Below are 22031 nucleotides of genomic sequence, written 5' to 3' on the forward strand. Positions count from 1 at the left end.
GAACGTACATACATTGAATAGAATACCAGATAAAAGTAACGAACAATATAATAGTTATTTTACAAACTTATGTTGCACATTATCATCAATATAGCAATTGCAAAAAGGAGATCATAAATATATTTATACTCTAAGGTGGCTACGGATTAAACTGTTGTAGAGCCTTTTTGTTGCTTTGGTATCACTGATATGTGAACAAGTCCTTTTCAAAAAAACCAACAATCGGTTACAACTATGTTTTCAAATTGAAATTTTAAAGTCAGACCACTATCAAAACTTACCCCCAAACCATTAAATGTTTCAACATTACTCAAATGACTCCTATTAATCTCATAATTGTAATTGGGATTTTTTTCTTATGGAAAGTCATAAATTTACATTTTTTGGAACAATTATTATCACACCAAGAGGCTAACCTGGAAATTTCATTTTGTATGATTAAACAGTCAGTAATAGAATTTGTAACATAATATAACTTCAGGTCCTCTGCATACAACAAATATTTACATTTTTTAATATCGTTAATCAAGAGTACAAACAAAATATGCTCCAAGTGGGAACCTTGAGAAACACCAGACTTAACATTTATTCTTTTAGATACAGCACCAAACAGTTTTACATATTGGACAGAAATAGGAGGCAATCCATGAAAGGTGTTTTCCGAAAACTCCGGTACGCTTGAGCTTTTGTATCTTTAGTATCTTTACTATGACGCATAAGAAATTATTTTTTCCAATTTATCTTAAATACAGGGTGTCCCCTTTCAAATGGTCAAAAATGCTACAGAATGTACAGGAACCATAAAAATGTAGTTTGAGATAGTACATCGATGGTCGGAAGTTCCCGGTTTCCAAAATACAGTCGTTTTTTTCCTTTGATTTAAAAACGCTTTAAGCGATTTAAATGAATTTTTAAATGATAGGTGGTGAAGCAAGTTTTTGAGGAATTGCAGGTAATTTGACTTGTCCAGGGACGGATTTGCAGCACATGTACGTTAAATTTTTTATAAAAAAACAGGTACGCCACTGTTTTTTTTGGAAAAAAAAACTTGTCTGAATATTTAAAAAAAAACACGGCTTTTGCCTTTTTGTGCTTCGACGCACCGTTTTGGTGCAAAAAAATAAAATCCCCACCAGGATTCTTTGTTTTATTATTTTAATTTTAATATTTTTTTTTTATTTTCTAAAAATTTTAGCCAGTTTTTTATGATAATCTCATAAAATAAATAATAATAATACAATACCCAATTACAAATAATGTCAAGGCGATAACATGAACAAGAGAAAAGTGAGTGACAGTAATAAAACAAAAATAAATTATTATTATCACTAATTTAATAGTAAATAAATTAATTATTAATCATTAATTATCTTGGATTGGGTACGGGCATCTTGGGTCAACAGCTGCAGAAAATATATGGAAATGCACGAATGATACTTTGAGCATTTGTATTGTTTAGTTAAATTGTTTATTTTTTATTGTAGCGATATTAAATTTTTCGTTGTGACAAAAGTTTTGAAAGATCCTTGATTAAATCCTTATAATTTTTTTGCACGAAAACTGCGCGTCGGAGCGCAAAAATGCAAGGGATGTGTTTTATTAAAAATTAACAAAATATATCTACTATAATTTCTACCCTTGATTTGTATGTAGTGTTGTTCTCCGCTTCTTTTTTGTTATTTTTTATTAGTGAATACACAAGCGGTTCTGATGATGCCTAGTATGGACGAAACACGTGTAATCCTCTGACATCAATTTAATAAATTTGAGACCTGCAACTTGAAGTTTGTTTTCATTATTATTTATTGTTAGATACTTAATAATTGTATATTTATTTATTAAAACTACATTATATTTTTGAATATTTTTTTGAAACAAAATTATTATTAAAATTTTTGATTTTTGTCTATCTATATTGTAAATCTATAGGGTATTTTATCCCTAACAGGGATAGTAATTTATATAAACTTTTTTTGAAGAGAATTGAGGCAAACCTCGTGGGTAAACTAAATTTAGAATTTACTATTATCGGCGACTTTAAGATTGTTAGTTATGTTATGTTCAGTAGCGGCTGTTTAAATACACTTGTGCCATTCATTTCTCTTAACTAATTGTGTACTTCTTGATCTTGTTATTGTATCTTTTAATGATGTACAGATTAACGGAGTTGAGAACTCTTTTGTTCCAGTTCTTTCTCACCATCTTACACTTTAGTAAGAGCATCCTAGACATTGATAGGTTGCCTTAACCACCAAATTCAACCTTAGGACCGCTAACAATTTACTGATTGCCTCCCAGAATTGGGAACATCAATGTTAAATATTTTGTGCGTTTATGAGGTACTGTGTCAAACGCTTTAGCCAGGTCAGTATACACCACCTCCACTGGTGCACCACCCTCCACATTTTGAAAGAAAAAGTTCTGAAACACACTGCATAGTTGGATGTGGTAAATCTTCGTTCTAACAAAATTATTAATTAGCAATACACAATCAACAATAACGAACTCAGGTCAGTTGATACAGTTAAATATTTAGGTGTTCTTTTCGATAGCAAGCTAACTTTTTTGCCGCACATTTTGGATATTATTAACAGAAGTATGCGCCTGTAATTTGGTCCCCTTATTATGATTCTCATTTGAACGCCTTGAAGCTGTACTAAGAAGCGATGCTGTTGTTCCGCAATATAAATGCTAAAGGTTTTAAAAAATATCGATCAGTCACTATCAGGAGGAATGACAGAGATCAGAGAAATTCCACGACAGTCGAAAATCAGTCAGCTTTGTTGCCCGACTTACAGGAAAAATCACTAAATCCTTCCACAACTTAGGGAAAGTCTCATCATTAAAAGAACATCATTCAATCAATAAATTGAATAATTTCTCATTTAAATCAATCGATATATATTGGGTCTTAAATGGACCAAAAGTATATTTTTGAACGCTTTTCTTAAGTTAAATTATCTGTTGTATGTGCAAAAACTGTCTAGCTCTAGAAATTCATGTTTTTTTTAATAAAGTTTGTTTCCATTTAATTTATATACAATATAAGAAAGAAATCTATACATTGGGTATGCACACACATATTTTTAAATCCACCTATCAGTAGTAATAACACATAGAAGAAATAAAAGAAATATTTTAGTTTTAGAGTAATTTTATTGAAATATATTAAAATTGGATAAATTCGCTTATAATTATCACAATGATCGTTAAAGATTCTTGCGACTGAAGTAGGTTTTTATATCGATAAATAGATCAAGAAAAAGTTCATTTTTTGGATTTCAACTACCTTTCAATTTTCTGTTACGTTCTTAATTACCTTGAATGATACTTTTATTTGTAATTGGACGTTCTACAAATGAAGGCAGGCATTTTATTACGATCCTCAAAAATTCATGAGACTGACGTAGGTTTTCATGTCAAAAAATGGATCAAAAGTTCACTTGTTAAATTTCTACACTACTACTGAAATCTACTAATATTTAAATTTTCTTTTACTGTCTCAATCGCCTTAAAATGTCACTTTTATTACGTAATTGGACTTTCTTTAGACGAGAAACAGCATTTCATTACGATCGTCAAATATTCTTGGGACTGACGTAGGTTTTCATATGAAAAAATGGATCAAAAGTCCACTTTTTCGGTTTCTACCGTATTTCATTTTTCTATTATGGTCTAAATCGCTTTAAAATGCCACTTTTATGACGTAATTGGCGAGATATTACAATTCATTATAATCGTTACCCGAAACGTCATCAGCGTCCCAATGTAATAACGTCACTACCAGTAACAGACGGACACAGAAAGAATCCAGAATGTTCTTCTATAGTCTAAGAAGAATCCTGTAGCATGATCTCTGAAGATTTTTGAGCTTTGGCATAAGAATTTTTTGAATCTTAGAACCATGAACATTCCTTTGAATATATTTTCATCAAGGATTGTTAAAACTAAACTGGGTTTTTATGGCAAAAAATTGAAAATGTCACTTTTATTACGTATAATTGAACCTTCTATAGGCGAGAGCCTTTCATTTCGATCGTCAAGGATTCTTTTTTTGGAAAAATTTTAAATTTGGAAGAAATAGTTTTAGAGAAGTGAAGAAGCATTTATTTCAAAAATAGATAACAATTCATGCAAGCAAATCAAAGTACGAGCATAAATACTTTGTTGAATGTTGAAATAGCCCAGAATTTAGTACTAGGACCATTGTAATACCAAATGAATCAAGATGCTTTGAATTAGCTGATAATACAGCATGGTTCTGAAGAACTTAAAATTTTGATTAATCAGGGCTTCATCCTATACTTCAATTGGTTATGTAGTAATAAATTATCAAGGATTTTAAAATAATAAAAAAATGTTTAACTGCCTTGAAGATTCAAAAAATTTATTGGATTTAGATTAATTTAAATTAAATTTAAGTACTTGGAAATTCTTTCAGATGGCAGGAATTTTTTTAGGTTTCTCCCAGGCAGTTGACGTCATATTTTAAATAAGAAATACGACAAAACTGCTTTAAAAAATCTAAATTACTTTAACCACTGCCTTGATGATAATTTAATTGCCTAAAATAAAAGACTATAATTGAGTTTAATTTTCTCTTGCTGTTTTCTGTTTTTTTGCGCCTTTTTCTTTAATATCTGTTAAAATTGTGCATATATTTTAGCAGGGATGAATCTATGAGGAAAAGGAGGGAAACTCCCTCTTTTCCCCAAGACTTATGATTATTTATTCATACTTAATAGAGTATCTACACTACTAATTCTTTTATTAAGTTTGACAAAAAATAAATTAATAAGTTTTTACAGTTGGTTTTCGTGTGAATTAAAACACTTGGTAAACAAAAATAGTTAATTGATTTATTAAACACGTAGACACTGAACTCAATGACTGAAGACTCCTACAAGCATTTATTTACACTGTTTTTATTTCTTATTATTTATTTCGATTTAAAAGTCGCGCCAATATTTGTACTTGAGCTGGCCTCCTAGCGGCGATCGCCTACTTTCTACGCGTATCCCGAGATGGCGCTGGGTATGGCTGGCTCCTTTCTTCTCGCACGTTTATTATTACGGGAAGAAAGTTAGATAGTTCTTTTCCTTTAAAATTCCAAATTAAACGTTAATGTTAAAACGCTTAAAAAAAGATCATTTTTGCCATAAAACCTGTTGGAAGATATTGCACATTTTTGTCATAATTTAATTTTTTTTGAGGAAGGGTAGATTATAACTTCAGAATATTTCTTTTCCTACAAATTACTCTTATTTTGTAGCATGCTAATAATTTAAAAATAATTATTATAAGCTTAATTGTTTTTCTGTTTTGCTTGGTAGAATCTCCAAGGAAATACGTAGAAAACGAGGTGACGATACACTACAAAACCCCAGTTCGTACCGAGATCAAGGAGTATGTCTCGGAAGACGAGCTGGCCCACCGGCAAGCAGAGGCCATGAAAAAAATCTACGAAGAAGAAAGAAAACGAAAGTACCTCCAGGTTAGCAAAAGTCTTCAAGTAAGTTTCCTTTTGAGATCAGTGGGATCGTACTATGCTCGTGTGGACGGTTTCTTTTGAGTGTGAAGGCTTAACTAATACATTATGCAAACAATCAACAAGATCCAGTGTGGATCGAGATAATTCTAGATCAAATTTGGCTTTTTTTTTGCTTCTGGTTTTAAACAGACATTTCGTTTCTAATTAATGTTGAATCATGTTAGGAACTTCATATACATAATTCTGGACCACGTTTGAATTTTCCCACTAAATTCCTACTGGTTTTAAAGAGAACTTTCTTTGCTAATTTTTAAACAAATTTAACCTATTTTTAATAATAATTTTTTCCAAGGAACTTCAAGACATGAAGTCCCGGAGGCACACCGACAACTTTATTCCGTCCCAGAAATCACCCATTCCACTCAATAGATACGACGATTTCGACGATCTGGCTACCACGCCCAAGTTACGTACCAGGTAAGCGCGTTTATTCGGCTTGCAGGGTTGCCATTTATAAAGGGGAAATTCCTAGGGTATAAAAAAATTTTCAGTTATTTTGAAAACTCGTTTTTTGGCTGCAAGAGGCCTGACAAATATTTTAAAATTTTCATCTCTTTCCATCCTGGAAAAGATGGAATTTAATGACGAATGCTTAGAATAACATGAACCATTATCTTAATTTCCAGAAAGCCTGGAATATTTGGAAAAATCTAGAGATCGTAAAAAATACCTGGAAGATAAAATATTAGCTCCAAAAACAAAAAAAAATATTGAAAACTATGAAAAATGGCTGGAATACCATGAAAATTTATATAAAAAGCTTTGAAAACTTGGTCTGAAGAACTAAAGTGGAAAAATACCTTTTCTTTTCTCAACTGCTTGGGAGAGAAACACTAGTTTTACTTATTACAGACAGCTAAAGGCCATCAATTGCCTGGAAAACGTAACTTTTATAACTTCCTAGGATGACATAGGAGTTAGTGGCCTACAGAGAGCCTTAAACAAAGAAAAAAATCATTACTCAACTGCCTGGAATAAAAAAAATATGATCTTCTACCAGGCAGTTGAGGCAACAAAAATTTATTGTTAAGGCAATTTAGGTAGCTTATATTCTGTTATATTCTTAAAAAAGAATATATTTGTTAGGATTTTTTAAGGATTTTTTCGCTAATTGCCAAAGGGAAAATTAAATATCCACCTTTTCCACTACCAACTGCCTCACAAAATACATTTTCTATTGCATCGACTGCCTGGAAGAAAACAACTAGTTTTTTATTCCAGGCTGTTGAGGACTGCAATAGTTGCCTGGAAGAGAACAACAGTTTGATTTATCCCAGGCAGTTAAGAGCCATTAATTGCCTGGAAAAGAGGACTTTTTTGAACTGGCTAGGATGAAATAGGTGATGATGGCTTACTTACTGCGAATATCTTTTCTTTCCTCAATTCTTTAATTCCAGGCAGTTGATAACTAAGACGGTTTAACTTGATTGAAGCTTAAATATTTGGATTCTTTTTTATCTGCCTGCGAGAAAATAGAAAATAGCGTTCACTACCACTATCAATTGCCTCATAAAATTTCACAACAATCATTCTTCTCAGGGAATCAAAAAGTTTTTCCACGAGCCTTAAGATGTCTGCAAAAACATAAAAGTTTCTCTCTAATTCGTAAAAAACGTGGAGATATAGGTGAAACACCAAGAAAATATTAAGAGTTTCTTCAAATTTCTGGAAAATGATATAAATGACTGGAATAACAGGGAAATTTATATAGAATGCCTGGAAAACCTTGAAAAGTGGGTCAAACACCTGAAAAACCAAACGCTTTTCAAACGGGTTAATAATATGAAAAATGCCTAAATTAACATGAAAATTACTTCAAATTTATTCAAAAACATTAGGAATCACTCCAAAAGTTTAAAAAATTCTCAGCATTTCGTGAAAGACAGATAATTATTGCAAAAGCCTGGAAAATATGATAAATTATTTCAAATTTCTGGAAAATATACAAAAGTAATATTAAATATTTGTAAGATCCAAAAAATGAATTCAAAATCCTGGAAGGTCTGAAAAAATAGTTAAGGTACCTGAAAAGTAAACATGGTAAGCAACATGTCCCTAAAATCCTAAAAAACATTAAAAATGGATGTCAAATGACTGAAAGGCCAAAATAAAATTCTTTGAAATCCTTGGACTCATAAAAAATTGTTTTCAATTTTGGAATTTATTCAATGATTCGAAAAAAATTGGAAAAGCATCAATAATTGTTGTAAATCCCCGAAAAATTACTTTAAATGCCTTGAAATCATGAGAAAATAGTTCAAATTCGTGGAAAAAATAGGGGATTACGATATATTTCTGGAAACTGTTAAAAATTACAATAAATACATTTAAGATATAAAAAATAACTCCAAAAGCCTAGAAGTCATCTAAAATGGCACTAATAATCATAAAAGCATACACAGTCTTTACAAGTCTGAGAAAATTTAGGTTCAAAGATGATTAAAAAATTAGATATCCTGTATATTGGAATTCTTGTTTTTGTTCTTCTTCTTCTTTTTTTCTTTTATGCTTCTTGAATTTTCTTTCCTTCTTCTTATTACTTTTCTTTTTGTTTAGGTCGCCAGAACCACGACTAGTGGCCAAAGCCTTGTACAACTTCGTCGGTCAGACTGCACGAGAATTGACTTTTAGGAAGGGTGATCTCATATACGTGAGGAGGCAAGTGGACAAAAATTGGTATGAGGGTGAACTGAACGCCATGGTGGGGCTGTTTCCTGTAAACTACGTCGAGGTGAGTAGTAAGATAGAGCGATAAACTCCTCACACGTTTTTGTTTCTTTTAATTTTGAAATATTGAGCGCATTCTCTATTTTTTTTCTGTAAATACACTAACGCGTAAATCTATCAATCCATTCCGGTGTTGCCAGTAGTAACTTCTAAAATAACTTCTCACTGTAATATGAAATAAACTCGTTTTTGGTCTCAAGATTTTTACAGTGGTGTTGCCGGATCTAGTGACTGATTCATAATTTTTTTAAAATAGATGAATAATGACATTCAAGTAAATTCCGTTTAAGATTTTTAGATGATGAATTGAAAATGTTCATTTAAGAGCAATAGGCCACATTGTGTAACACATATCAAAACTAATGAAACCAGATCATTTTGACGTCAAAAAATGACTGTTGCAACTTTCAAAATGGCGACATTGGTTCCAGATCGTTCCATATGAACACACGAAAAGCACATCAACGAGGAAGGCGCACGAGGGACAAGCGCGTGCTAAATACAATTTCGTAGCTCAGACTCACTTAGAACTTTCACTGGCTAAGGGAGAACTGGTCACGATCACGCGGAAAGTTGACGAGAACTGGTTTGAGGGCAAAATTGGTGGACGAAAGGGCATTTTTCCGGTGTCTTATGTAGATGTAAGTCGAGAATTTGTATGGAATGTTTTATATATTAAGTATTACATTTTCGAAGTCAGCGTAAAGTTCTATGAAATTTGAGGAGTCACAGGGAATTCTTCGGTGAATCAGTTTTTGAGATATAAGTAGTTAAATATTGCATTTTGTTTAGGTTGCAAATATTACTATTAAAAATGTTTAACATACATGGGGACTGGTATACTATTGTAAACAAATATTGGCGAATCTTATCTCAAAAACTATGTGACAAAAGTATAGCATGTTACCCCTCAAATTTCTTTGAATTTCACGTAAAATAATATACAAGGGGTCCGATTTTAAATAACGAAATTGGTACCTTATAAGGGTGCTTAAGTTCATTTAAACACCCAATAGACACAAAAAGAAACTATTCTTCCAGGTCTTAATTGACCCCAGTGAAGCGCCGCCTTCTAGCAGCAAACCAGTAGCTTCGCCAGCCTCCCATTCCCTGTTACTCAATGGGTCTGCCCAAGGAAAAGAATCCATGGGTAAGACGATCTAAACCTATTTTTAAAACAAAGAAATCATTTATCTTTCCTCAAAAAACTTAAAATCTTCAGTATCGCGATTTTATTGTTGGTGTGGTGATGTCCTTACCAATAAAAAAATTCACGATGCTGTTGATTTTGAAAAACACTAAATGCCTGTTTAAATCTTAGGAAGTCATCTTTATACCCCCAACATCCCTAATCCAGTGGTGGCGGTAAGGGATAACGGGTATCACCACGCAAAACCGGTTCAGCTCACTGGCGCTGGGACTTATTCTACGTTACCAAGACCTTCGGCGGCCCATAGAAGTCCCATGGACCAAACCTTGCATATAGAGACACAGTCTGAACCAATACCGTAAGTACATTTAGGTGCGATATTTCACAAGAGTCCATCGTTGGACTTTTGTTGTTCACTTTATATACTTCGCAATTATCTTCTTATCTCAGATACTTGTTGTTCCATATATACACACAAATTTACTTTTAATTTTTTCCTGATAAAATTGAAGTAGCTAACGAACGTATTTCTCGAGACCTTTCCCTGGTTACCAGAGCCTCCAACGATCACTGTTTAACCTTAAATCTAAATAAATGCCAGGCTCTTCTCTTTGGTAGGATTCAGCATAGAGACAAGCATGAAAACCTTGTGGTGTAGATGTGAAACGGTAAAATGTACTACCGTAGGTAAAAATCTTGGTGCACTATTGGATGTTAATTTAAGATTTCGAGAACACATTGAAAATAGCATTAAAAAGGCATTTTTAAACTTAAAGTTACTTTATAGTCAAAGACATCTACTCTGTGCGTCACCTTGAGATGGCATGCAGCAGTAGAATATCAAGTTTATCAGGAACACCAGATCACAGTCGTCTAGTCAAGGGAAACTGCCGTCTCTTAACATGGTATATAGGCCGTCACGTCGACTATTTGATGATTTTTTTGAGTTAATTATGCCATGCAATATCAATGTTGACTTGTGTGGTCAATGCTGCACAGTAAATTTCTAAAAAGCATTCGATGTTTGCAAAAAATTTAATCCTTACTGTTGTGCTATTAAGGATGCATAACTGAAAATATTTTCTGATCACGTAAATGTGCAATGGTTTTCCAATGACTGGAATGCAAAAATCGCTGATATCTTTAAATCTGTTGCTACATAATGATGATATTTCCTTGCTAGAAGATGACAATTGTAAAAAGAAGCTGAGTTAACCAAGATCTTGCTTAAAAGTTCTGATAACACAATACACAAGTCTGCAAAAATCCGTATTAGAAGTACATGAGCTTAATGAGTCCAAAAAATTATTTGCAACTTATTAAGAATGGTTATTTAAATCATAATACTACAAATTCATTTAGTGATGCCGTAAGGTCTAACTCATATGTCCTTATAATTAAAAGCAATGATGCATCCAGCCAGGACAGTATTTTGACTGATAGGTATAGCTAAAAACATTAATCCAGGCAAAATTAATGCCTGCATAAATAACACTAGAAAAATCTGTGGAGTGGAGGCGTTGTCTTAGCAAGAAGGAATATAATGTATCTCATAAGAAATGTAACGGATGATTAGAGGGATTGGAAACCCACGAGCAGATAATCGCTAGTATCACATATTTAAATTACAGCTTGGAGTTTGCTTCTACTGAAATTAAAGATATTAGTAAATTTAAGCAGGTTAATGATAGCAATTAAGTCATTAAAGTCAGGTTCGCAGGCTTCTCATGAATGCGGAATATGTTTTTTTTTGGTTAGCGAAGGTCAAGGGTTGAAGAAGGACTACAAGGAGAAAAAGGATAGTTGTTCTAAATGTAGTAAGGACAATAATTTTAAAGAATGTAGTACTGAAGTCAAAAATTGTTTGAATTATGTTAGAGCTAATTCGCAAAATAGGCTATTGATGAGAACGCTTTTGATAAAAATTATCCTACTTATCCAAATTATTTAGCAAGCTTAGATCTAACTATAATTAAGTTGAATGATAATGGTAATTATACAGAATAAATTTTTTTTTGAAAGTTGCCAATATTAATGTGAGGTCTCTTTTGCTTAGTTTTATGAATTTTGATCGGTTTGTGAACGATAAGTATGATGTTGTACATGTAATGCATGGTTGAATGGTGTTGTACCATCAGATATTATTATATTGCAGAGATATTCTTTTTTTAGAATTGATAGTACCTGGGCAAGACCAGGGGTGGTGTAGAATTTATACCAGATCAGATTTTTATTGCAGAATGGTTGACATTTACGTGAGTAATGTAGATTTTGACGTCAAAATGAGAAGAAGATAACCCTTCTGTATTTATATATCTCCCAACACACGAGTATTTCACTCATTGAATTTCATTGATTAAATCAGTACTCATATTTTAGTTAGTTATGGCTTCTCTATAGTGTTGGGTAATCTGACATCGACATGATAAAGCTCAACTCTCAGTATTCTTTATTAAATTCTCACGAATACGACCAACTGATAAATGAGCCTACGGCGCGTATTACAGATATTTCTATGCAACGTTTTTGTTAATTTATCATAAGGGTGGTATTATGTGTCATTTAAGTGATCTTACTTACTTTGGAGACTTACTCAAAATTTTGAATAGACATACCAAATCACGAGATAAATGAAAAAGTGGACGTTCTAAATCAAAATATTAATTATTATTTGACAATTGTGCACCTTATTGGAATATCAGGATTAGCAAAAAGCCAGCACTCAGCGTTATATTAAATGAAAAAAAATAAAGCACTTACTAAATATAAGAAAATGTTCCATAAATTCAATTATTTTCCGTGATTTATGTTACTCAAATTTAATATATAGCCTTTTTACAAGTATTTTTAATAAGTCAGAAAATTACTCTTCGAAGATAAACTTTAACTCTAATAACAAATTTACCAATACTATTTTTAACTTTTCTCTGATATAGAAACGTATCATCCATTTTTCTCTAAGAGACCAAACGAAAACAAAACAAAGGTAAGGACACAAAGTCACGGTCTCATCAAATCCATAAAATTTCTTAAAAAAGCTCAAAAGCTACACGTTTTTCGCTCCTGTCGGAGCATCATCAGGCCTAGACCTACACAGAGTTGTAATGTGATCTGTGTAGGTCTAGGCCTGATGATGCTCCAACAGGAGCGAAACACGTGTAGCTTTTGAGCTTTTTTAAGAAATTATATGGATTTGATGATATCGTGACTTTGTGTTTACCTTTGTTTTGTTTTCTCTGATATATTAATGCATTTTGACGAAAATAATAAAAAACTTGAAATCAAATGCTGCGATACCCAATGATATAACCCTCTCAATGGTAAATATTATTAGTCACATTACAAACATTATAAATAGTTATTTATCGACAGGGTATTTTCCAAAATCCTAGAGTATCCCAAAAGTATTCAATCCTTAGAATCCCCAGGACTTCAGTGAGTTTTTTAAATGTAATTTCTACAATCCTTGAACGAGCGGTTTATATACAACTTTCTACTTACCTTATAACTAATAATATTCTTCATTTACGGCAATCTGGATCAGAGCAGGACAGAGCACAACTAGTGCACTATCGAATATTACTGACAATATAATAAGAGCTCTTGACAAAAAAATTCTGGTATTAAGGTAGCCCTTAATTACTCTTAAGGCATTTGATGTCATAGACAAGGACCTTTTCTTAGCAAATTGGAAATACTATGGGTGTAATGATATGGTTTTATCTTTTTTTAAGACATATCTATGGAATCGTACACAGAGTACGCATACATGACAGCTTGTCTCTTTTATTTCTTCTTTACACGTCAAACCTACCAAGAATTTTATTTTCATCAGGAATGGACCAGTATGCTGACGATAAGTTGATTTGAATAATGAACTTAATTTAATCTCGACTCAACTACTCAAAAGAACAGAACTTAGTCATTTACCTCAAGAAAACCAAAATGATACTATTTTTAGTATCAGAGTGACACATTAATTCCATTTTCTGATAATATCAAAGTGCTGGCTCTAACTTTCAGAGATTATGTCAGTATTATTATGCAGAGGTGTTATTTGTTAATGCGCATGCTTTTTGCTAATAATTCAATTCTAAACTTCAAAACTCGAAAAAACTTACTGAAGCTTTTGTTTTATCTCCAAATTAATATTGTTTAGTTTAATAGTTTTCTGTCCTTGTTTGGACCAGAAGATGCCGCCGTTATTTATCATTAAGAAATCAGGCATCATCTCACACATAATAAATACACTTACCGTTCCGTATCATTCAGTAGCTCTGTTAACCCACTTTTTTACTTGCAATGCGGTTCATCTTTTTAATACTATAAATCCTGTATTTATTTAGTGATGGTTTGTATATGTTCAAAGAAAACTTGAAAAAATTGTGTTTGCAGGAATAGTCTATAGATTTATTCATAGAGCAAATAATTATTCGAGTTATTATGTTAGCTGTATGGTTAAGATAGGATAGGTTGAACATGATTCAACTTTGGCATTACCTTGTAAATTACAATAAAGAAATGTTTTATTATTATTATTATTATTATTATTATTATATATTTCAGTTATCGCGCCCTCTACAAGTACACGCCGCAAAACGACGACGAACTAGAACTCCTAGAGGGCGACACCGTTTACGTTCTGGAAAAATGCGATGACGGTTGGTACGTGGGTTCCAGCGATCGCACCGGAGCCTTCGGCACCTTTCCCGGGAACTACGTCGAGAAAATTTAGCACAAAATTTATTATTTAGGTAGATATTAAGGGAACGACTTACCTGGAAACGGCGGTAATTTGAAAATGAAATGTGTTGATCTAACCCCACTTTTTGGCACGTAAAAGAGGTGATTTTCTAGGGCCGACGTAACCGAGCTAACGATGGATCATTGCCATTTTGGGTGGTCGTGTATAGGCGTAACTGGATTTTATGTCATTCGAGATATGGATGACAGAGGAGAAAGTTTTTTCAAATAGTAGTTTTGGTTCTTCCAGGAAGTTCACTTTAATCTTTGATGAGCTTGCTGCAAAGAATCATCACACATCAGCCCTTCCAGGCATTTGAAACAGAATTTTTTTTTAATTCTTTCAGAAAATTGAAGTATTTGACCAGTTTCCTGGAAAGTTTGCCTGAAATAGTAAGTGAAGGGAGCAGTCGAGATATAGTGATAATAAGTGAACAGGAAACATCAATATCCTGAAATTACTCAAACAATATAGATGAGATTGCCAGAATAGGGACAATACGAGACATTACTAAGTTTTAAAGATTAAAAAGGATTAAGAAGTTAGGAAGGAAAAGGAAGTTAAAATGAGAAAACTGAACGTTTAATCTTTCATATCAAGAACCAACATTAATTCAGAAGAACTACATTAATAATTAGAACTCTAGGAGATCGATTGGTAATAACTTAATTTATGATAAACATAATTTCAGTTGTAGCAAAAATTTAACTTTAAGTCAAAATTGTTAACAAAAAAGTGCTTATGTTGTAACATCCTGAAGAGGTTTGATGTCTGGATTTTCAGAAAATCGACCAAAAGAAGTCTGGGGACTGTGAGAAAAACCAATAGACTTAAAATTTTAATTGGTACCAAATATAAATAACGCCATGTTACCAGCAGTGCTAGATATGGAAAAGAGAGATAAATAATAATAATGAGAAATATGAATGATACTGCAAATTTAGAAGCCCAGAGGAATTCCAGGTCAGGCAAATAATGGAGGAAGTGCCTGGACGAAATGAAAATTTTAAATTTTGATGTTTTACTCCAAATGTTTGCTTGTCTGTTTTTTTTTTTCAATATTTGCCATTTAGTCCTATCCACAAAAGGATCATTCCAGGGATTTTAAGTAGACATTTCTTAATTCCTTCCGATATATTTAGGAAGTTTCCAGGAATTGGACTACTCCAAATGCCTGGAAGAAATTAAGGGATAACTTAAGCCTTTTCAGAAACAGTTCATTTTAGACACTTCCAAGAGTTATTTATTTATTATCTTTATAAAAAGTCGAAATGAAATGTTTGTGGTTTCTGTGACGTATTCTGGAATAATACCATATATTCTATATGCCTGGAACATATCAGACGTTTGAAGGAAATTGAAATTCTTGAACAGATTCCTGGAATATTTGGCTCAAAATCTCTAAACGAAATGAAAAGGTTTTTAATTTATAAAATGTAAAAAAAAAAGAAATTTCATACTATTTAAATTATTAGGCTTCAAATGCCTGGAAGAATAAAGGACTTTAAACAAAAATCCTTTTTCAGATCCTTCCGAAAAAAGCTTTAGTAGAAATGTATTGCTTTCCAGAAAATTGAGAGTTCAGAAGAATTTCTTTCAGGTAAATGAATTAGTGATTATTTAATTATTCTAATTTGTTAAAATATTTGACCAGTTTCCTTTTTTTTTCCAAAAAGTAATTTTATTTTTAGATTGAAGAAGAAACGCCACATTGTTTCAGTGTTTTGTTCTTTAAATCCATGAAAGTAATAAGATATTTTATATTTTTAAAATATTTGCCCGTCAGTCCTTTCCTTTCCAGAAGGAATTCCAATAAGATGGAATGTTTGACCAGTGGAATATTTACCTTCAAATGCCTGTGAAAAAGAAGGAATTTTAAATTTTTTAAATATTTGTCTCCAAAATGCCTGGAAGACATAAGAATATTGATGATTTTTAAATTGTTACCCCAAATCCCTGGAAGAAGGAAGTGTTTTGCTTCAAACGCCTGAAACAAATTTAATTATTAAGAAATTTAATATTTTTAAAATATTCGCCCTTCATCCCTTTTTTTCCAGAAAAAGTTCATTTTGAGAATTTGAAATTATAGGCATTTCTTTAATTTTTCGAATATTTTTCTTGAAGTACCTAGAAAATTCGAAAAATGCGATATTTTCAAAGGAGACTCGGTTATTCTAAAACATCTCAGAAGAACCATTTCCAGTATAGTAATTTTTTTAAATCTTCGAGGAAGTTGAAATATTTGAAGAGTTTCCTGGAATATTTGGCTCCAGATAACTGGAAGAAATGAGAAATTTATATTTCTTACCTTTGCATCATATGCCACTTTAGAGCTATTTTGAGGAAAGTTCAACCTTTTCCAGATCATTCTAGACTAGACTTAAAAAGTCAGGTATTGTTATTTCAGAAGATTAAAATAAATGACCAGTCTCCTGGGAAAAAAATTTAAAATCCTGGAAAATATGTGAATGTTGGAATAAACGAAAGTTCGGTAATGTTAATAGAAATATTTGGAAAACTCAATAAATTCACATTCAACTTCAATCACATTGAATCACAATAAATTCACATTCAATCACTCTCGAAACGCCTGAAAGTAATGAGAAAGTTGATGGTCTCAAATTTTAAGGTCAATTGCCTGGAAGAAAGAAGGAATATTAAATTTTTTCAAATATTTATTCCAAATATCTGAAAAAGAAAATCTATTCAAAGGACCCTATAGACCCGTCTGGTTGCGCCTATATTCTACATAAAAAACACCCAATCATAACCGCGTATTATGTAAAAAAACTCTCATTGTTAAATCGTACCTAGTTACAATGATTTCCATTATCAACCCTTATACCTGTTTTTTTTTCGTTTGTATAATTTGTAGAGCTATTACTGTAAAAAGTAGCTGATAAAAGAATCTAGTCACCCCAAATATGTAGAGTTTATCATGTTATATTGACACCAAATTTGTTATTTGTATTATTAAGGAGTTCATATTATATTTAAAATATTATATGTATATGTATAATAACCCCCCTCCTCCTCTCTTATATTTATACCAAAAAAATATATATATATAAATGGCACTGCCCTCTTTAAATTTACAATGTGATAAAAATTGGAAAGTGTTGGTATGTCTGGAAATGTGGTAAGTTTTTAACTTTATTTATCTTTTTTTGGGCCACTGTGTATGTAAATAAAGGGAAAAGTTATGTATAAAACTAACACATTTTTAATAGGACTTCCTATGACATTTTAGAGATGAAAAAACTGAATATATTAATTTATTTTTACGAAACACTAATTTTTTTCCAATTTGAAATTTTTTATAGTATTATGGTCCAAATTTTGAAAATTATTAAGTATTTTGAATTTTTTTAGGTAGATATGAATGTTCCAATTTCGTGTTTGTTTTTCAGTAGTCTGGTTCAAATCCCTGGATGAAATGACAGATTTGATGAATTTTTTCTGCAAAGGTTTTGAATTAATAAATACTTTCATGATTTTAAAATTTTATCAGGCATTGGTAGATGGCAAATTTTGAATTTTAGAGGGTTTTTTAAGTTTGAATGAAATATTTTTTCTTTCACCCAATATACCAGGATAAAGTGGGAAATTTAATGATTGGAAAGCCTGGAAACTTTGAATTTTCGCATGTTTATAGTATATAAATCCAATTACGTAAAAGAATTTTTTTAAACTTTAAATCCCTGAAATTTTTTTTCTCAAACTTTTACATAAATTTATGGAAAAAAAATTTAAAAATTTAATTTGTTTTATCCAAATCTTTGTCCCAAATGTAATTAAATATTTTCCAACTTTTACTCAAAATTCCTTTAAAAAAAAATTAAAATTCATTTTTACCCAATGTAAGTGCCTGGAAGAAATAAGAAATTTGATTTTAAAATTATTGATTTTAGAAATAATGAGGCATTTTATGAATTGAAACTTTTCCAGGCACTGCAAAATTTTTAATTTGCTAATTTTTTTTAGTAATTTCTAACGACAATTGCTTGAAAAAAATAAAAAATTTCATTTTATTCAAACCTCAATTTTCAATGTAGGTTTCTTGGGACACTGTGTAAAAGATAAATGGATGGTATATTTATTTATAAATGAATTTTTATGGATACAGGGTCTTTAGTTTAGAAGTTATAGACTGTTCGGTCATTCGAACCTCTGGAGATTTAAAGCAAAATATTTTAAAAAAGGGAAATTTTTTTATTTCTTCCAGGAATTTAGGGTACAAATTTTGCTTATTTTTCAGACGTTTTGTGCAACAGTTAAAAAATGATTAAATTTTTTTTGAGAATTTGGATAGTTGAATGCTAAAAACATAAGAAGATTCAAAATTTCCCATATGAAGACTGACTGGAACAAATCAGTTAATTTTTCTTTTCTTTCGGGCATAGAAGTTATAAAATTTAAAAAAGAATAATTTTTTTTAACAAATTTTTCCAGATATTCATATAAAAATACTGAAAAGATATTTTAAAATCTTAAATGTCTGAAAGCAATGAGTTTTTTCCAGATATTTAAAGCCTGGAAAATATATGTAATTTTTAATTTTTTTAGCATGTTGGTTGAAATGTCTAAAAGAATACAAATTTTTTCAAAGCTTTAAATCGCTGAAAAAATTTATTTTTTTTTCTTGAACTTTTACCACAAATTTATTAAAAAAAATTTTAAATATAATTTTTTTTATTCAAATCTTTTTCCCAAATGCCTGGACGAAATAGGAATTTAATTTTTTAAACTTTAAATTTAAAATTTAATTTTTTTTGCTCAAATCTTTGTCCCAAATACCTGGACGAAATAGGAATTTAAACATTAAATTCCTGAAAAATTATATTTTTTTTATAAAATAATCATTTTTAAATGACTTGCAATAAACTATTTTATTTTTTTTTCCAAGTATTCAAATTTGTAAATCATTTGAAAAATTAAGAAATAAACATTTCATTGAGGTCCAAATTAAACAAACCAATTCTTTTTTTTTAGGTAAAATCAAAATGCTAACAAAAAATAAGGAATTTCCCTTTTTTTCAGACTACATATGCCTTGAAAACATTCAATAATCAAATTTGAAACCTGGATAAAAAAAACTGAATAATTCATTCTTTCAGGTTCAAAATGCCTGAAAAATATGATTTGTTTTTTTTTTATTTTCGAATAATAATTTTTAACCTAAATCTGTGGAAAAAAAAATTTAATAATTTTGATGAATATTTCTAGTCCTTAGTTGTCCAGTACCCTGGAAAATTGTAAATATCTGAAAGAAATAATAAACTTTTCATTTTCGAATTTTGATGAATTTTCCAACTTTAACCCAAAATTCCTTTAAAAAAAAATTAAAATTCATAATTTTTACCCAATGTAAGTGCTTGGAACAAAAAAGAGATTTATTATTTTTTTTGCTACAAATGCCTGGAATAAATGAGGCATTTTATGATTTGAAACTTTTCCAGGCAGTGCAAAATTTTTAATTTGCTAATTTTTTTAGTAATTTTTAAGGACAATTGCTTGAAAAAAATAATCAAATCAAATCAATTTCAATTTTCAATTTAGGTTTTTTGGGCCACTGTGTAAATAAATGGATGGTATATTTATTTATAAATGAATTTTTATGGATACAGGGTCTTTAGTTTAGAAGTTACAGACTTTTGGATCATTCGAACTTCCTCTGGAAATTTAAAGCAAATTATTTTAAAAAAGTGAAATTTTTTTATTTCTTCCAGGAATGTGGGGTAAAAATTTTGCCAATTTTTCAGATGTTTTGTGTAGAATTTGGATAGTTGAATGCTAAAAACATAAGAAGATTCAAAATTTTCCATATGACGACTGACTGGAACAAATCAGTAAATTTTTTTTTTTTCGGGCATACAAGTTATAAAATTTAAAAAAGAATCATTTTTTTTAACAAATTTTTCCAGGTATTCATATAAAAATACTGAAAAAACATTTTTTTTCAGGCTCAATATTCATGGAAGAATTTTAAATAATTAAATTTCCATTAATGCTAGTTTTTCAATGACTATACTTAAAAAGGTTCAAAAATTTCCAGACATTTGGGATGAAACTTCATTCAAATAATATCTAAAAATCAAAAATTAAAAAAAAAAATATATTTAGGCATTTAAATATTTTCCACCTATGACTAAGGTTGTCTGAGCTACCAAAATACCCAATTTTTGTCGCCTCTGTATAATAAAACTTCCATTACTCTCTATTACTTCCTTTACATAAGACTTACTCGTAGTACAGTGCCTTTCGCATACAATAATTCCTGATTATTGTATCTTCCTTTTGTAACAAAAGTTTATTAGCTGTACGTAAATAAAAAAAAAGAAAACTTTGTTATTTAGTTTTATATACTAATATTAGACTTGTGTCAAATTTATAAAGTGTGTTGAAACAAAAAAAAACAAAGAGATTAAAACTATATATAATTAATGTCCGCTTAATATGCCTGGTATTTTTTTTAGGTGTGCACTCATTTAACTTCACATTTCCTCTTTTTTTTTGTTAATTTATTCGTAGCAGTGTATATTTGTTTAAATAATAATAAAAAAACATTTTAGAACGCGTTTTTTTTTAAATTAATGCAATTTTCGGCGAGGTTATCTACTAAACGATCAAACTGGCATGAATGTGCCATTGTTTAGATTTCCTTGGGTAAATGATTATAAAGCAAACTGTCCACGTGCCATATATATAGAGAGAAATTGCATCATATTAAGAGTTAATTTATTTATTTATACAGTGCTTTCATTTCAAAACAATCCACCCTTAATAACTTTCTTAAAAAAAAAAAAAAAAACATGTCAAATTAGATATACAGGGGGACGTTTAATTATGCATTTACTAAAGTTCTGTCAATCACTTCCTCTGGAGGTGAGGAGGTGATTGTACATATACCTGCTGAAAATGTACATAATATACATTTTCAGCAGGATGGAGTTCCCGCGCACTACACTTTGGTAGTTAGAGAGTGGATTGATGAAAATTTTCGAGAAAAGTGGATTGGCAGACGTGGTACAATTGAATGGCCTGCGCGGTCTCCGGACCTAACCCCACTAGACTTTTTTCTTTGGGGCTACTTAAAAAGCAAAGTTTATAAAACCCCACCTGAGAGTATTGAGAATTTAAAAAATAAAATATTTCAAGAATGCAGAGAAATTAGCGGGCAGACCCTTGCCAATGTTCGTAAGGAGTTTGAAAATAGGCTTTTTTATTGTCTTGCTAATAACGGCGCGCATTTTGAACATTTAATAAAATAAATTTGTTAAACTAATTAAATTTGTTTTTCAACTGCAAGAAACAAATTTTTAAAAATTCAGGTCATTGAGATTGGTTCTCTATAAGCTAAACATGAAAGGAAATTAACGTTTCAAGGTGCCCACAATCACATAGAGATATCACATATGATAGCAATTCAAAATAATACTGTAAAAATTAAAATAAGGAATTTGACATAGAAAAAAATGATAATAAGGAAAAGGATGATGATAAAGAACAAGAAGAAAAAAACATTAAACAAGGAAGTTTGGTAAGGAGGGCTGCAGATATAGGGGATTCTTTTGATATAGCATGCATTTGAAATTTGGTCTTATGAATAAAATATATATTTTCACAATCTTCTAAATAATATAAAGTAGAGAGATATCAAGGATCTAAGCATGTCAAGAGGCTCATATAGGAAAATGAATTGCCTTTACGAAAATATAAAAAATTGACATTTTATAGAAATTTAGGATACAATGAAGGAGTGAAACATGGTATATAGTTAAAAAATTGAGTTATTTTGACCCATTTTTATACATTAAAATCCACTTCAATCTCGAGAATTTTTAAAGTTTTATTAAGAT

General features: G+C 30.7%; 1 protein-coding gene across 17 annotated transcripts in view; it reads left to right on the top strand.

Moving 5' to 3' along the window:
* Nucleotides 1–20746, top strand: part of LOC126733927 (uncharacterized) — a 184803-nt gene extending 164057 nt beyond the window's left edge. For 14 of the 17 annotated variants that reach the window (XM_050437396.1, XM_050437401.1, XM_050437395.1 and 11 more), the window contains 7 exons: nucleotides 5334–5512; nucleotides 5844–5968; nucleotides 8108–8282; nucleotides 8710–8919; nucleotides 9320–9428; nucleotides 9600–9786; nucleotides 13995–20746. In XM_050437396.1, the coding sequence (XP_050293353.1) occupies nucleotides 5334–5512; nucleotides 5844–5968; nucleotides 8108–8282; nucleotides 8710–8919; nucleotides 9320–9428; nucleotides 9600–9786; nucleotides 13995–14163 (1154 nt within the window). In that variant the 3' untranslated portion in view covers nucleotides 14164–20746. Of the gene's footprint in view, nucleotides 1–5333; nucleotides 5513–5843; nucleotides 5969–8107; nucleotides 8283–8709; nucleotides 8920–9319; nucleotides 9429–9599; nucleotides 9787–13994 lie in introns of those variants that run through there. The other 3 variants (XM_050437397.1, XM_050437411.1, XM_050437412.1) reach the window with 3 other exon arrangements.
* Nucleotides 20747–22031: the final 1285 nt, after the last annotated feature.

Source organism: Anthonomus grandis, chromosome 3, assembly GCF_022605725.1.
Source record: "Anthonomus grandis grandis chromosome 3, icAntGran1.3, whole genome shotgun sequence".
In the NCBI taxonomy this organism is placed as follows: Eukaryota; Metazoa; Arthropoda; class Insecta; order Coleoptera; family Curculionidae; genus Anthonomus; species Anthonomus grandis.